This window comes from Astyanax mexicanus, chromosome 14 (assembly GCF_023375975.1).
Source record: "Astyanax mexicanus isolate ESR-SI-001 chromosome 14, AstMex3_surface, whole genome shotgun sequence".
NCBI lineage: Eukaryota > Metazoa > Chordata > Actinopteri > Characiformes > Acestrorhamphidae > Astyanax > Astyanax mexicanus.
The window spans coordinates 29,844,591-29,860,564 of record NC_064421.1 but is presented as its reverse complement, the minus strand read 5'-3'; the positions used below and the strand labels follow the sequence as shown (position 1 = coordinate 29,860,564).

The following is a 15,974-nucleotide window of genomic DNA, read 5'->3' as shown; positions in this document are numbered from 1 at the left end:
ACATTTTCTACAGTACCCAAACACCTTTCAAACCAAAGCCAAGCAATTGCTGATTTTCTGATAATAACATAAGATAATATCTGCAATATCCAGGTAACATTATGAGGCTGCATGCTCATAACAAGCTGAAATAGCATTTCAGCTTGTTGTAATCAGGTCGTATTGATCACTGCTGTTAACAGGTGATAATTAACCCAAAGTAGAGTCTCTGGATTCATGTTCACCTTGTCTGGATGACCTATTTCCTTTAATTCTGTTTCTCCAGTTTTATTGCTTTAAATTCTCCAAAGATTATAAAAGTATGTTCGTTTTTAGCACTTCTACTGCACAGCTCACAGTAACTTTGATTTATTGTTAGCTAGCTAGCTACATTAGCCTTGTAGCTCTAAAAACAAAGAAATGAGAGAGTGTTTTCTGTTATTGCGCTGCTTTTAGATTAAGGCCTATCAGTGTTATATATTTTTTACTTGTGTCTTCATAATTTTTATCTCTTGTTTACTGTGTAGTCTGCGAAGGACTGCGATAAGAACGTTTCTGCACATGCGTCCACCACAGTCACCCCGTTTACAACCAAAAATGAGATCATTGTCTCTCTTCCCGTGGCAGAGGTGAGAAGCTGGTGTGCATTGTTATGTCTGTTCCTCTCAGTTTCAGAGTTTGTGTAGTTTATATAGTACATTATCCTGAGATAAACATTAGCCACCTTGTTACTTTCTTACTGATATATTAGTTGTTTTACTTATGTTTATTCTGTATGGTAATCATTGCATAATTATAATTATTATTATTAAAACATTTTAGACTACTTATTAATTTGTGAGATTTTATATGTTTATATGTTATACAGTATATGAGTGTAATTATATTGTTTAATGGTTGTTTTGCAGGATAAAGCAGAACTGAGTCTGAAGGCAACAGACAGGTACTAAAATTTACCTTATTATTATTATGATTACACACAATAAGTTCATAGTTTTTATTTAATGGTGGTGGTGGTGATGATGATTGTGATGTTTTGTGGAGGTCTGAGAAGGATCTCAGTGTCCGGCTGGATTTTGATATTCCTGAAGCAGAGAAAGCGTTTCTAAAGAAGAGGAAAGTGGTGGCGTCTAGTGCTTTGCAGAAAGCTCTGAACCTCAGCGCAGCTCCTGATCCCAGCAAGGTACACACACACACACACCTTAACACACACGCACAACTGACTGTGAGCCTCCAGCGTGTCGGAGCATGTGAAGTCATGAAGTCATGGCTGTGTGTGTTCAGGTGCCGACGGTAGCAGTGGTGTTGTCTGGTGGTGGTACTCGAGCGATGACCGCCTCCTTGGGCTCTCTGAGAGGTCTGCAAAAACTTGGCCTACTGGACACGGTCAGCTACATCACTGCAGTGTCTGGCTCCACCTGGTGGGTATTTTGTGGTATTACAAACACACATATAGGGGCCCTATTTTACACCCTGTGTACATCACATCACAATGCTGATTGCTGTCTTACACCCCAACAGTGGTCCTATATTCACACCTTGCCCCATGCACGATTAAAATAGCAGCAGAGTTTAGGAATATATATTTAGGCGTGGTGGTCTGGGACTGAGGTGTGTTCATGTAAATTTCTGGCGTATTGCTTTCTAGGCGGCAAAAAAAAAAACATGACTGATTTAAACCTAGTCAACAGTCAGATGTTTATACCTATCTTGGCTACACACACACACACACACATGGACGCACTGCAGTATGCAAACCCAACAATAACATTAAATATAAAAAGAATACAAAATAAAATAATGTTGCTGTTCCCCTAAATTACTTGCACGCGCACCTTCATAGCATGGCTAGTTTACTCTGCTAAAAAGTGCAGAAGCGATGCATCGTTAAATTAGCAATCTGCCAAAGTTAGAGCACACCTGGCTAATTTTTAACGTTACATATAAAATATCCCCATGATTAATTAAGAGAATGAGTACATGCGTGTTTCAAGCCTCACAAGGTGTACTTTTTCTTACGTTATGATAGCAAAGACACACTGACGCCCAAAATTAAGCTACAACATGCATGACGTCTCGCGTATAGATCACTACGACAGACTACAATGTTTTTGCTGTTGTGAGGTCAGATAAGCTTTACAGGACATTCGTTCATCTCTTCTCTCCATCTCTCTTTCGTTATTTTAGGGCATTGTCGTCTCTGTACAGTGACCCACACTGGTCAGCCAAGGGGATGGACGAGGCTTTGCTGCCATTACAGAAGGAGCTCAGTAAGAACATGTACACTCTGTTTTCTCCGAGTCTGCTGCAGTATTACAAGAAAGAGCTGGAGCAGAGAGAGAAAGGGGGGCACCCCGTCACTCTCATAGACATGTGGGGACTCGCCCTGGAACAGCTCATCTTCGGCAAGGTCTGATTTTCAGAGCCGCAGGGGCTACAGCACAAACACAGCACAAAAACTGTATAGCAGACATTTACTTTTCAGTTCTACCATATGCACCTTTCACAAACCTAAATAAATAAATCACATAAAATCTAAACCATTTGAATTGCCTGATTAAAAAGACCAGGAAATAACTTGTTACCAGAAAGAAGTGTAGAGAGATAAAATGAGAGGGGGTGCTACAACATGTAATAGTGACAATATTACAGGTTATTGCATGAACCTCAAGTGTATTATGGCGATTATACAGTGTTTATTGAAAGATTTTAAGATTAATGAGGACGAGAAAATACGATCAGTTTGGTTATAAACACCCCGCGAGTTTAAATAGTTTCATTGCTGCTCTGTTTATAGCTGCGCTGTTTGGCTTGTAAGCGCTGCATCAGTGCTTGGTTACCTGTTTGTGGTGGAGTAATACATGGAGAGCTTCGGGTACAGTGCATTACTGGCTGATAATATCACTCATAAAATGACTCTTAGAGTCTTAGGGTTGGAATCTGTGGTATAATTTAAATGATATGATAAATATGTAATTCATGTGTAAATATGTCATGTTTGTTTATCAGAAATACGCAGGTACACTTTCTGACCAGCAGAGGACAGTCTCAGAGGGTCAGAACCCGCTCCCCATTTACACAGCGGTCAACATGAAGGAGGATGCCACTGGCTCCATGGTGGCTGGTAAGGACTGATGAGACCTGAGAACTATCTGTTATACAACCCCGAATCAAAAGCCAGAAGTCTTTTCCATTTATTATAGTGTTTTACATTGAGATCATCTGTGTTCAGCTGGTTCTTATAAATGTTATAAATTCATATGAAGTTTCATTTTGCATGAGAATTAAGGGATTTTGGCCATAGACCACTGAAATCATGTTGTCATTTTGTAGTCTGCGCCATGTTGTTTATGCCCATATTTGGGGTTCTGTGTCTAAGAGGTTCAGGCCTATGGAAAATTTGAATGTGCTTTTTAAAAACTGGCCTCTATCAAATTCTGTAGTAAATAAATATGTTCAGAACCCTGTACAATTTATTCTGTGTACATTTTCCTCCTGAACATCATTGAATCCTCTGAATTTCAAGATTGTTTAAGCATAGTAATTAGAAAAATGCTAGCTTTAAGCTAATGCTGAACTGACGTCACTCCACAGCTGCAGGGAATGGCAGCAGACTCAATTCTGCGCAACACCAGCGAACTTCGGCCTGATCATGTTTTGGGTTATTATTCTTCTTCACATAGGATCATTAATGTATTTAAAGAGTACTCCAGAACCACTGTTACATAGAATGAAGGGGATGGGCGTAAATGCAGAATATTTATAATTTTATCAAATAAACAAACTAAAACAAACTAACAAACAAACATGTTAAACCAAAGTTACACTGAATACAAAACTACAGAAGACTTAAACTAGAAAACAGGAACCTAACAAACAGCATGAGACAATAAACAAACCTGACAAGCCTACGAATGGCAAACAAACCAACAAAAGACTAGACAAAGAAGGTTTGAAACAAAGGGGCTTATATACATGAGGAGGGAACAGGAAACTGGAAATACCTGAGGGTAAATCAAGAGGGGGCGGGGTTACAAATAACTGATGACTGGGTGGGGCTAGGGCGGAGACAGGACCAAAACACAACAGTAGCACAAGGCTGGGAACACATGACAGGAAAACAAAGGGGCAGGAGCACAAGAGACCAAACGAGGGAGAAACACAAGACAGAAATGGGCTAAGGTGTGACAACCACAGATCTAACCCAGCTAATTTAAGAACTATAGAGTCTAAAATACTTAGACAAAATGCTTAGACACGGAAGCCATATGAGGACTACGGAATGACGCACAACTTCAGTGGTCTATAGTGTGTGTGTGTGTGTGTGTGTGTGTGAGTGTGTGTCCAGTTCTGAGAGAGTTACTGCTATGTTTTAAAGGTTTTGTGTGTTTCTTTGTTGTTTTTACTCCTTGCATTGCTCTGATTACAGAGTGGTGTGAGTTCACGCCGTTTGAGGTGGGATTTCACAAATATGGAGCCTTCGTCCCGACAGAGAACTATGGGAGCGAGTACTACCTGGGTCACCTGATCCAAAAACTCCCAGAGACGCGCATCTCTTATCTACTGGGTCAGTTTTGTGTGTGTGTGTGTGTGTGTGTGTGTTTGGAGAAGAGAGTTGTACAGCATTTAACTGTGTGTATGTGTGTGTGTTTGTGTAGGTACATGGAGCAGTATTTTCTCTCTGAATCTGACTCAGTTGTGGAGCACAATTACGGGAGTGATGCCCACCTGGACTCCTTGGATTAGGGAGACTGTGAGCAGCATTGGTACGCCTGAATCATAACTACACCTGAGATAAACCTGACCAACACCTGACAGCTAAACTACACCTGACCAACAACAAAAGATTCAGAGCAGAGACTGTAATAAAGATGGACGCCGTGTCGCCGTTCCCATTCATTTAATGAAAATGAAGCCAAAATCTGTGTTGGCGATCCTAAAACCCGCGCAGTAGAGACCAGAGGAGGGAGAAAGACTGTGGAGAGACAGCCTACTCATTTAAATAACCCCACCCCTGAGGGCTGCCACGACAGAGCTATACACAGTCTATGGTCCTGCCCACACAGTTATTGGTCCCACCCAGCCCTTTTACAATAACCACACCTTTTTGAATAGAGCTGAATAACGTTTTAAAAAACAAATTCTGTGGGGATATAAAAATTGACAATATAAGCAGAGGTTACACTAGCTGTTGCATTTAAAGAATTACAGTATATTAGAAAAAAACGTGATTGAAAGTTGTCTGTTTTGCCATTGAAACCTATGGGGATGGGTTGGGTTACACCCTTTTCTGCAACCGAACAGCAGGGGGCGCCCGACCTGTGGTGGCTTCACTTTTGAGAGACGATGCTCTGTCCAGCTATACACAGTCTATGATTCAAAGCATCCCAAATTTAATTCAGTCTAACTTCATTCTTTGCAGGATGTTTAGAGAGATTAAGTTTAAATGGCATATAAATACTAATGTATATATTTTCCTTTGATGTTCAGAGACAGACCAAAAACCTTCAACACTGGACACTCTGAGAGTCAGTCCTGAGGCAGTGTTTCTGAGCAGCTTCATGAACAGCCGACCCGTCATCAGCAAAGCCTTCAACTTCATGAGAGGATTCTTCCTAAGCAACAGCTACAGCGAGAACTCTGCATTCACTGCGTGGAAGGGTCAGATCTGTTCATTTATTCAAGTAATTAATTAAATTGTAAATCAGTCTGACATAGTGATTTAGAAGCAAACCTTTATAATCCGGTCTATAATCTGGCTGCTGTTTTTGAAATTCTCTCAGAATTACAGGAACTATGACAGGAACTATGTTCTAATTTGACATGGATTAACATTTTACTTTAAATTTCAACCATAAAATCCCCCCTAAATAAAAAAAATTGTTGTTATTCGTATTGATTGTAATACTACTCTGTGGTGTAAATAGTTTAGCCAGTTACATTTATATAGTATTTACATTATATGAACTTAAAATAGGTGTCCACAAACATTTGGACATACAGTACCCTATCTTACATCCTGTACAAGACACATCACAATGTCTATTGTTATCTTACACCCTGCCAACAGTCTGTTTTCGCAACTTGCGCCTGCATCGTTTAAATAACGTTTACAAATATATATTTAATCAATACACACACATGAACATGAAGCAGTGCAAACCCAACTTTTACATCAACAACAAACACAATACTAAATAACATTGCTGTTTCTGTAAATGATCTGCTCACACATCTTCACAGCGTGAACGAGCAGGTCAGTTTCCTCTGCTGAGGAGCATTGGTCACGTCTAGGTAGCTGCATTGTTAAAATAGCAATCTGCCAAAGTCAGAGCACATCTGTACTTTTCCCGCTGTTACTATAGCAAAGACTATCACACACTGACACACCCTAAATCAAGCTGCATGGTGCACAGTAGATCATTAAAATAGGGCTCATAATGTATTTACTGGCATTATTGAAAACACTGTAAATTGCTGTAAATGAAGGCATTGCTTCGGTGGAAACTGTTGGGATATACAGTCAGTTATGCATATGTTATGTTTTGTTTATTGGAATAAACAGGGTGTTTATTAGATATTTCCCACAGAGGAAATTTTACTTTTAATGATTCTCTTCCCAGAAGCTCTAACCCTGAGCTCATCCAGCTTAATGCTGCTTTAATATGATCACACCTCCTACGACACAGACACACACAGCACACAGACTGGGGTCATCACACCAAACTCTCCTATACTGACCTTCCTAAGATCTGCTTAAAGCCATTAATTAATCAATAATCTGTCAGTAATCTGTATAAGACTTGATTATGTTGTTTCTGACACTGTGAAACTTGAATTCATTTAGACACCCATCCCGATGCCTTTCCAAACAGTCTGACCCCGGGAGACCCCAGGCTGGGTCTGGTGGACTCTGGATTTGATATTAATTCTGGCTTTGCTCCGATGCTGCGCTCACACAGACACGTGAACATCATTCTGTCCCTCAACTACTCCTGGGAGGCCGACCAGTTCAGGGTGAGTGCCAGTTTGCATACTCTCTTTAAAATAAAGGTGCTACAGAGGGTTCTTTGAGCAGTTCCATTCAATAATCACAATTGGTTTTATGTATATTATGTATTATGAATTATGATAATGAGTACAAACTTTTGTCAAATAGCCCACCTCCATTTACCCCCAGCATTCCAAAACACAGTGTTTTATCGTTGCTCCCAACTAGCTTATAATGCTAGTGATAGGGACATAGCTGCCCAATATAAAGAAATCACTATTTTTAGACCATTAACAAACTCAAAGTAGATTCACACTTCACTGGTAGAATTCTGAGGGTCCTGACATTTAAAGGAGGCCCTGAGAACTTTAAAAGTGCACAGATTTATTAAAAACACTGTTTATACATACAGTACCTTTAGGTAGTTTATTAAAACACTGTTTATACACATAGTTCCTTTAGGTAGTTCTTTGGCACCGCCATCTTGAAATTAATTCAAGTTAAGTCGACTGACAAGCATGAACAAAACAGGTAGTATAGGGGGACAGATTGCAAAATTAAAGGTCTGTTTTTGCCACATCAAAAAATCTCTATTTAAAATGCTGCATTTAGCATGATGATGTGATGTTTGGGCCAGCTTTACTTGTGTTCATGTGTGCTGTAGGTTCTGAAGCAGACGCAGCAGTACTGTGCTGACCGCCACCTGGCGTTTCCCCGGATAGACTTCAATAAGGTGGCGTCGGAGCCTGAGAGGGAGGTGTACGTGTTTGAAGATGAAGACAATCCTGAAGCTCCCATCATTATTCACTTCCCGCTGAGAAATGTGTCCTTCAAGCAGTACAAAGCTCCTGGTAACTCCACTCACACTGCTTTATTAACACCCTCTTTACTCTACATTTACTGAGATTATTTATTTATTTGGTTAGATTTAGCACAGGTGCTACTTCAAGGGTATTAAAGAGTTAAGGAAGGATGTTGGATAATCATGACCCCACCTCATCCTCATCCACAACTTATTCTATTCAAAAGTATTGGATGGAGCTCCATCATTCCAGAGATTACAGCTTTTCCACTGCTCTACAGCTCAATACTGGTGAACTTTATACCTCAATTGTCCACGCCTGGCATTAGGCAACATTCTGTTGGTAGTGCCTGACTAGACATGCTGTGTGTGCACATCTATTTCAACAACGGGTGCAACTTAAAGTACTGTATTTTTCGCACTATAAGGCGCAATTAAAATCCTTAAATTTTCCCAACAATCGTCTTTGCGCCTTTTAATCCAGTGCGTCTTATATATGAATTTTACCAGTCAGGTTGTAAGGAGCTGTAAACCAAATTACAGCGTTCTTCAGGAGTTTCAGTTTAGTTCTCCAGCACTGGGGCTGGAGTAGCATTAACATTAGCCGCTAAATGCTATTTCTGTTCAGAGGTGATTATTATGAGCCTGTAGCCTGCTCTTAACCCTGGCTAGCACAGCTGGAGTAGCATTAGCATTACCTGCTAACTGCGCTCGCCATTTCCCCAGTCAGAAGTGAGTATTATTGGCCTGCTCCCAACCCCGGCTAGCACTGCTGGAGCGGTTGGCCGCTAATGCTAATGCTCTAGTCTAGTGCGAATAAATTTGGGAATCTAAACTTACTGTAAATAAATGAAAGCGCTTTACTCACCCAAATAAACTTTCTTCTTTATTGTGTCTCTTAAAATGTGCCTTATAGTCCAGTGCGCCTTACGTATGAAAATAGACCAGAAAATAGACGTTCATTGATAGACCACCTTATAATGTACAGCGCCTTATAGACAGACTTTAAGACAGTCTCTGCTACTATGTGTTTATTAATCAAATGCAAAGTGTTGTTATTAAACCTGTATGTGTGTGTGTGTGTGTGTGTAGGTGTGAAAAGGCAGGGTGAAAAGGAGCTAAAGGAAGGAGATGTTAATGTTACCACTAGCTCCTCTCCATATACCACCCAAAACTTGACCTACGCTCCGAAAGACTTCCAGAGACTGATCGACCTCACCTCCTACAACATCGTCAACAACAGAGACACCATCACACGGGTTCTGCAGAGAGTCCTGCACAGGACAGCACCTGAGGTGCAGCCGACCATCCCTACCCTCTCGGCCAGCCCAATCAACCCCACCAACCAAAACAACCCAACCACTCCAAACAACCAATCCGGTCCAACCAACCCAACCAACCCAGCCACCCCGGCCAGCTCAGTCTGGTCCCGGGTAGTAGCTGGCGCCAAGTCCCTGTTTTAAAATGACAAATAACTGTACAACAAAGGCTTATAATACTAGAATATATAGAATATATATCTTTTACATTACATTTACAAGTTCCTTAAAATTGAATCTGAAGCCTAGCCTCTGTCACCTCTGTCTCCCCAGGTGTTCCTTGTCTGTTACAGTGTGAATATAGAGCCGCTCTGTTTCAGTGTTTCTTTGTCTGGTATGGATTGTACTGTGTCACTAGTGATGGGAAAAAGTGATGCTTTTGGGAGATTGAATCAGATGAACCAATAGATTGATTCAGAAAAAGATTTGATTTGTAAGACGTTTAAATCATCATTCACCACACCACAGTGACATCTAGTGGGAAATTAGCCTTTTTACCTGTTTGTTTTCAAGCTCAATATGATCCCAAACCGCAGATCCAGGTCTTTTCCCAGATCCTTCCATTTTACAAATGCTAATGGTTTGACAAATAATAAGCAATAAATGATAAAGCAATGCAATGTGTGTTTGATCTCATTTAAAGTGTAGCAATGTTGAAAACAAACACAGTAGTTAGAGATCATATTTTTTAACTCCCATTTAAAAACAGTCAAAGACAACAGACAAAAAAACATTCTAATGTTAGATCTGCTGCTGGCACTTTGGAAAAGCCGAAGATCATCTGAGATGGACTGACGCAAAGTAGAAATGTTTCCTATGGTCTGACTAGTCCACGTTTCAGAGGACTTTCTAAAGCAGCATCTCTGATGTTGTGGGGGGGTGTTAGAGCCCATGGCATGGAGAACATGCACATCTGGTAAGCTCCATTAATGCTGAAAGGTTCATCCAGGTTTTGGAGCAACACATGCTGCCGTCCGAGCGTCGTTTCAGCAAGACAAAGCCGAGTCACATTCTGCACGTGTTACAACAGCGTGGCCAGCAGCCTGCCTGCAGTCCAGACCCGTCTCACACTGAAAATGTGTGAAGAATTATGAAGAGCAAAACACGAAGATAGAGACAAGTTTTACATCAAGCAAGAACGGGAAAAAATTCCACCTACAAAGCTTCAGAAATGAGTGTCCTCAATTCTCTCTTATATTGCGTGTTAAAGGGAAAGGTTATGTAGCACAGTACTAAAAATGATCCTGCCATGTTCTTTAGAATTTGTGTGAATTTGAGTCTTTCATGCAGAAATTTCTAATATGTTCTATGTTCTAGTATGTAAATGTTTTTTCGTTTGGGTGCCTCAACCTACTGGGCACTTTCAGCTTCATCACTGCAGTGTCTGGCTCCACCTGGTGGGTATTACTTGGTATTGCAAACAGATTAATTCTCACACAACGATTGTGATGCTAGAAATGTTAGAGATATTGGACTGTGTGTATAGTAATAGCTACAGATAAGCTTTAAAAAAACACTAGTAAGTCTGAGTATTGTGATACTGAAACTCACTACTGACTGTTGAAACTCTTTATGTAGGTACTGTGGTATACACTGAGGAGATTAGTGTGAATTGTAGTGTGAATATAAATATATTATTAACACTCTAAATTTAGGTATTGTAATATAATACACTGAGGTGAAGCTACAGTCACACATGTTAGTTAAACTACACCTGTCTAACACCTGACAGCTAAGCTTACCCTTTCAACACCTGACAGCTGAGCTACACCTGAGAGCTAAACTACACCTGACCAACACCTAACAGCTGAGCCGTACCTGACAACACCAGATTGACAGGTAATTTACATTTAACCAACACGTGAGCATCTAAATAACACCTGAACAACTCACCTATATCTGTCAGACAGCTCACCTTAACATGTTGTTTATCGTAGGGTTATAACTCTTTGATCTGTTCTGTTATAGTTCTTTAGAAAATGATTCAGAGAAAATCCCACATTTTAGGAACTTAATTCAATTAAAACTTTATTTTTGCCAATAAAATGATCATACTGCATGGGTAGCGGCTAACTTCATAGTATATAGTGCTGTAAAAGAATGAATAAAAACTGCATTTTTAAAACATTCTGTCAATATCATAATATCTTAAGAGATGTTAATAAATGCAGGCATGGGAAACTGCTTGGGTGGAAACTGTTGGGATGTACAGTCAGTTATGCATATGTTATGTTTTGTTTATTGGAATCAACAGGGTGGTTATTAGATATTTCCCACAGAGGAAATTTTACAGTTTATGATTCTCTTCCCAGAAGCTCTAACCCTGAGCTCATCCAGCTTAATGCTGCTTTAATATGATCACACCTCCTACGACTGCACACAGACTGGGGTCATCCCACCATCACACCATACTCTCCTATACTGACCTTCTTAAGTTCTGCTTAAAGCCATTAATTAATCAATAATCCGTCAGTAAGCTGTATAAGACTCGATTATGTTTTTTTACGATACTGTATCACACCATCTACAACATGGAATACTTTGGGAAGCAAAGATAATTTATTATGGTGGTGCTTTGCAAAGACATACAATCAGATAACAACTATATTGTTATAAAGTTATTTATATTTCTGTTGTATTCTTTAAGTTTTTTCTAATTTCTAAGTAGGCTGGTCCTCAAACACGCCATATGCCATCTTATATCTCATCCATGATTTCTATAATAAACAGTAATTATCAGACCAGCTCTAGTGACTGGATCACCTGTCAGGTACCGAGAGTTTTTACTGAACTGGGAAAATCTGCTTTTAGCTACAGTGCAGCACCAGTGAGCTGCAATTCACTACAGGAAACCCTAAAACTCAGCTTGCTGGTGTCACTATATCATTTTAAACTTTTAATACCTAACCTTCAGACAGCATGTAACTGTTTTAGTTGAGTTTTTCTTTTACCTTGTTATTTATTTTAATTATTTTTGTCTTTTTATTTTTTACCTTTTAACCCTTTTGTTTTTTTTATTTTATTTATTTCATCCTTTTATTTGTTTTATTATTAATTTTACTTTTGGCCTTTTACCTTTTTATTTCATTTATTTCTTCCTTTTATTTTATATACATATATTGTACTTATTATTATTTATTATTATTATTTATTTTAGTTCCATCATTGTGTTTACATTTTATTATTCTACATATTTATTGCTTTGTTTTATTGCTCAGGCTACATTTAAGCCTGTCTGCATATCCTTTTATTTTGAATTTAATTTTTTTTTCTTAGTTAAATATTAAATATTTTTGTAATTTAAACTTAATTTTTAATCCCTTTAATTTTGTGTATGCTTGTTTGCATTGAAAATGAGGGTTACCCTTAATGTATTTACAGAGTGAAAGTAAAGGTTGATAAATTGATTGATTGATTTTTAATTGCATGCATGGTTTTTGAATAAAATCTGCTATGATTTTTTTGTTCCATTAAGAATTAATAGCAAAAGGTAGCAAAAGTACAAAAGTATACCAATGCTGTAGGTTGGCTTAACTGATACACACCATTCATATTGGTTTGTATAATTCCAAATCATACAAAAAAAAAAAAAAAAAAAATAATAATAATAATAATAATAATAATAATAATAATAATAATAATAATAATAATAAAAACAATTCCCATTTTCTTCCTAATTTACATGGCCTACTCATTAGGGTGACCCCCTATGACTAGTGATGCCCCAACACCAAGAGGGTAAAGACTAGCACATGCCTCCTCCGATACATGTGAAGTCAGTCACAGCCATTTTTCGAACTGCAGCTGATGCAGCATTACCAAGTAACATCACAGCACGCTCAGAGGATAACGCAGCGACTCGGTTCTGATACATCAGCTCACAGACGCCCTGTGCTGCAGACATCACCCTTTGGAGTGATGTGGGAAGAGAGCGCCATCTACCCACCCAGAGAGAGCAAGGCCAATTGTGCTCTCTAAGGGCTTCGGAAGCCTTGCTCTCTCTGCGTGAGTAGATGGCTCTCTCTCCCCGCATCACTCCAAAGAGTGATGTCTGCAGCACAAGGCATCTAATTTGAGCTAATGTATCAGAACTGAGTTGCTGCGCTTTCCTCCAAGTGCGCCGATGGCAAGCTACATGAACAGGATTCAAACCGGCAATCTCCTTATCAGGGTAACAGCGCTTTAGACTACTGGACCACTTGGAGCCCCCATACCAAATATTCTTGACCCACTCTCAGTTCCTGTGACTGGACAGACACCAAAGTGATGTAGTCCATCACGGTAGATAACTCTATAGCTATAGTTCACAGCTCTATTTATTCACATGTTATTTTTATATTAAAGATGAGAATCTAAACTAATCTTTTACTTCTTATTTGACCAACGTACACCTCCTAGGGACTCCTCAATTTTATTTACAACTTTTTTTAAGAAGGGGATAGGGTTGGGCTCATTGGGTGCTCAGCACCCCTAAACATGTGATCCTTCAATCGCCCCTGATGAATACAATTTCACACTGTGTTAAGTCAGAGTCCAGTTTATGTTTCATGATGTTCATTAGTTCTGTAGGAGGGTGAACAGAATTTATCTAAACAAAGACCTTGGGCGGTTCCGTGTTAAAGGGCAACACTTAATAGGCCACCAAGTACCAATCCCCTCCCCATCCTCCCCCCGAGCTATTTGAACAGTGTGTAAAGAAGGCCCCCCAGCACTACAGGCGTGTGAAGGGCTTTCACATAAATATTTACTCGCAGGACAGTAAGCAGACAGCGGCGAGTGTGATGGGATGAAGTCAGTGGAGAGGCGTGCTGGTGCCGGGCTGGAGACGGTGGCGGCGGCAGCAGCAGTATGGGCTTATAAGGTCTTACAATGCTGCTGCTGGATGGAGAACCACAGCTCATCAGAGCCTTACAATATGGACAAAACACCAGTTCAACCCAGCTTTATACAACTCAATTGGGTTATAGCATCCTTAAACTCTAATCAACCCATTTAGTTTCAACTCTGTTCATCTCGCCCTAATTCAGCTCACATCAGATCAACAACTGAGCCAAATCAAATCAATTTAGTTCAACTCAGATCAACACATTTAATACCAACTCAATTTAGTACAGCTGAGCTGCTCATTGGCGTAGGAACCCCAAAAAATTAAAACACAGAAAAAAAAAATATTTTAAAATAAACTTTTATTTGAAAGCACTCCGATATCTGCACCCTCGCAATGAAAAGCACCCCCTCTCGGGAAAGGCTGCAGGTGACGTTTCTTTTTCCTTATTTCTTACAAGTTTGCGTAGCTTAGAACAGTATTGTATCGTCCAGCTGGACGTTGAAACAGATTCGCTACAGTATCTTGGGTATTTCCACTTTCTAAGTAAAGTTAAAGCCAAGAAGACATGGGTGCACGCTCCTGAGAGGTGGTGCTTTTCCTGGTGGGGTGCTGAATTTGGCACAACACCATCTTTACACGCGAGGTCAGTAATGAGAGCAATAAATTGCAACAATAACAATATACTGCAATAAAAACAACTTTTGGGTAATGTCTTGTTCTGCTAACAGACTAGGAGGGTTTGGGCTATCTAATGTTTATATTAACCGCTGCCAAAAATCTCTATGAAAGGTAAAGTTACATTATTTTAATAAAAGGACACCATTGTAAGATTTGCTCTCAGTAGAAAATTCAGCAAATATTGTTCTAAGTCACTATAGGGAGGGCTTTGGTTCATTTTAGCAAATGTATCCCCCCCCCCTCCCCAATGTCCAACCTGCTCCTACCCTTTGAATCCGCTCCAAACCAACTCAATTCAGATCTACTCAACCCAATTCGACTAAGCTTAATCCAAATCACTCCTTACACACATTTTACAATTCAAAACAGCACTTTATAAACACACTGAACTCGATTCTCTATATAACACACAACACACTGATACAAAGTCATGTTTTCATATCAAAACACTGGCATTCAAAATCACACATCAACTAATCTACTAATATATGAACCACCTCACCACAAAAACCTTAATGTTTAATTGTTTCTTCAGTCAGAATTAAGCTCTATAAAACACCAAATGTAAGCTACTTTTTACATCAACAGGAAGTGTAAGAGGAAAAGGAAGAGTGAGAGGGGAGGGGTAGTGCTGGTGGAGAAGAACAACTTTCTGATCTGTGTTTTTTTTTTTTAGATCAGAGCACCTTTAGCTGATCATGTCATCTGGTAACATGAATGAAGTGTTTGAAGTTGTTTGGTGTAAAAGTTAGGTTTTTTTTAATGCTGTATGTAATTTTAGTTGCAGTGCTTCATTCTGTAGCGGATGTGAGGTATAGTGCAGATTGGGTGCGTTGTTTTGTAAATTGTGTTAAATATTTTGATAGAACTAGCCCAGTAAAAAACTGTAAACTCAACTCAACAAATCTTAACAAGACTTGATGCAGCTAAACTCAATTTCTGTCAGCTTAGCTCAACCAGTATAAATCCAACTCAGCTTATTTTGCTTTCACTTAACCCAACGTAACCCTCCTGCTATCCTCAAATTTAGTAACACCCTTTATTCTCTGGTTCATTATAATCCCAGCAATTAAAACCTCCAGAAAATTATTATAACTACAGATCATTAAACAGTTAGCAAAGTTTACTCACCAGTTTCTTCATGTTTATTTAAAAAAATAATCAGTGGTTCTGGCATTATTATGCGTAATTTGTTAGTAAGAAATAAGTGTTCGAAGTATGCATGAAAACTGTGATTAAAAACCAGGGTTATTCCACCAAATATTGATTTCTGAAATCTTCAAATTTTATGAATATAAACTTGTTTTCTTTGCATTATTTGAAGTCTGAAAGCTCTGCATCTTTTTTCATTTCAGCCATTTCTCATTTTCTGATTCA

At 39.2% G+C, this 15,974-nt stretch overlaps 1 protein-coding gene across 4 annotated transcripts in view; it reads left to right on the top strand.

Annotated features, from left to right (window-relative positions):
- Positions 1-9,711, top strand: part of pla2g4f.1 (phospholipase A2, group IVF, tandem duplicate 1) — a 29,294-nt gene extending 19,583 nt beyond the window's left edge. For all 4 annotated transcript variants that reach the window (XM_022672791.2, XM_022672792.2, XM_022672790.2 and 1 more), the window contains 12 exons: positions 507-608; positions 888-922; positions 1,024-1,162; positions 1,264-1,400; positions 2,167-2,389; positions 2,989-3,103; positions 4,409-4,546; positions 4,638-4,745; positions 5,470-5,640; positions 6,827-6,996; positions 7,635-7,821; positions 8,865-9,711. In XM_022672791.2, the coding sequence (XP_022528512.2) occupies positions 507-608; positions 888-922; positions 1,024-1,162; positions 1,264-1,400; positions 2,167-2,389; positions 2,989-3,103; positions 4,409-4,546; positions 4,638-4,745; positions 5,470-5,640; positions 6,827-6,996; positions 7,635-7,821; positions 8,865-9,235 (1,896 nt within the window). In that variant the 3' untranslated portion in view covers positions 9,236-9,711. The remainder of the gene's footprint in view (positions 1-506; positions 609-887; positions 923-1,023; positions 1,163-1,263; positions 1,401-2,166; positions 2,390-2,988; positions 3,104-4,408; positions 4,547-4,637; positions 4,746-5,469; positions 5,641-6,826; positions 6,997-7,634; positions 7,822-8,864) is intronic.
- The last annotated feature ends 6,263 nt before the right edge of the window (positions 9,712-15,974 follow it).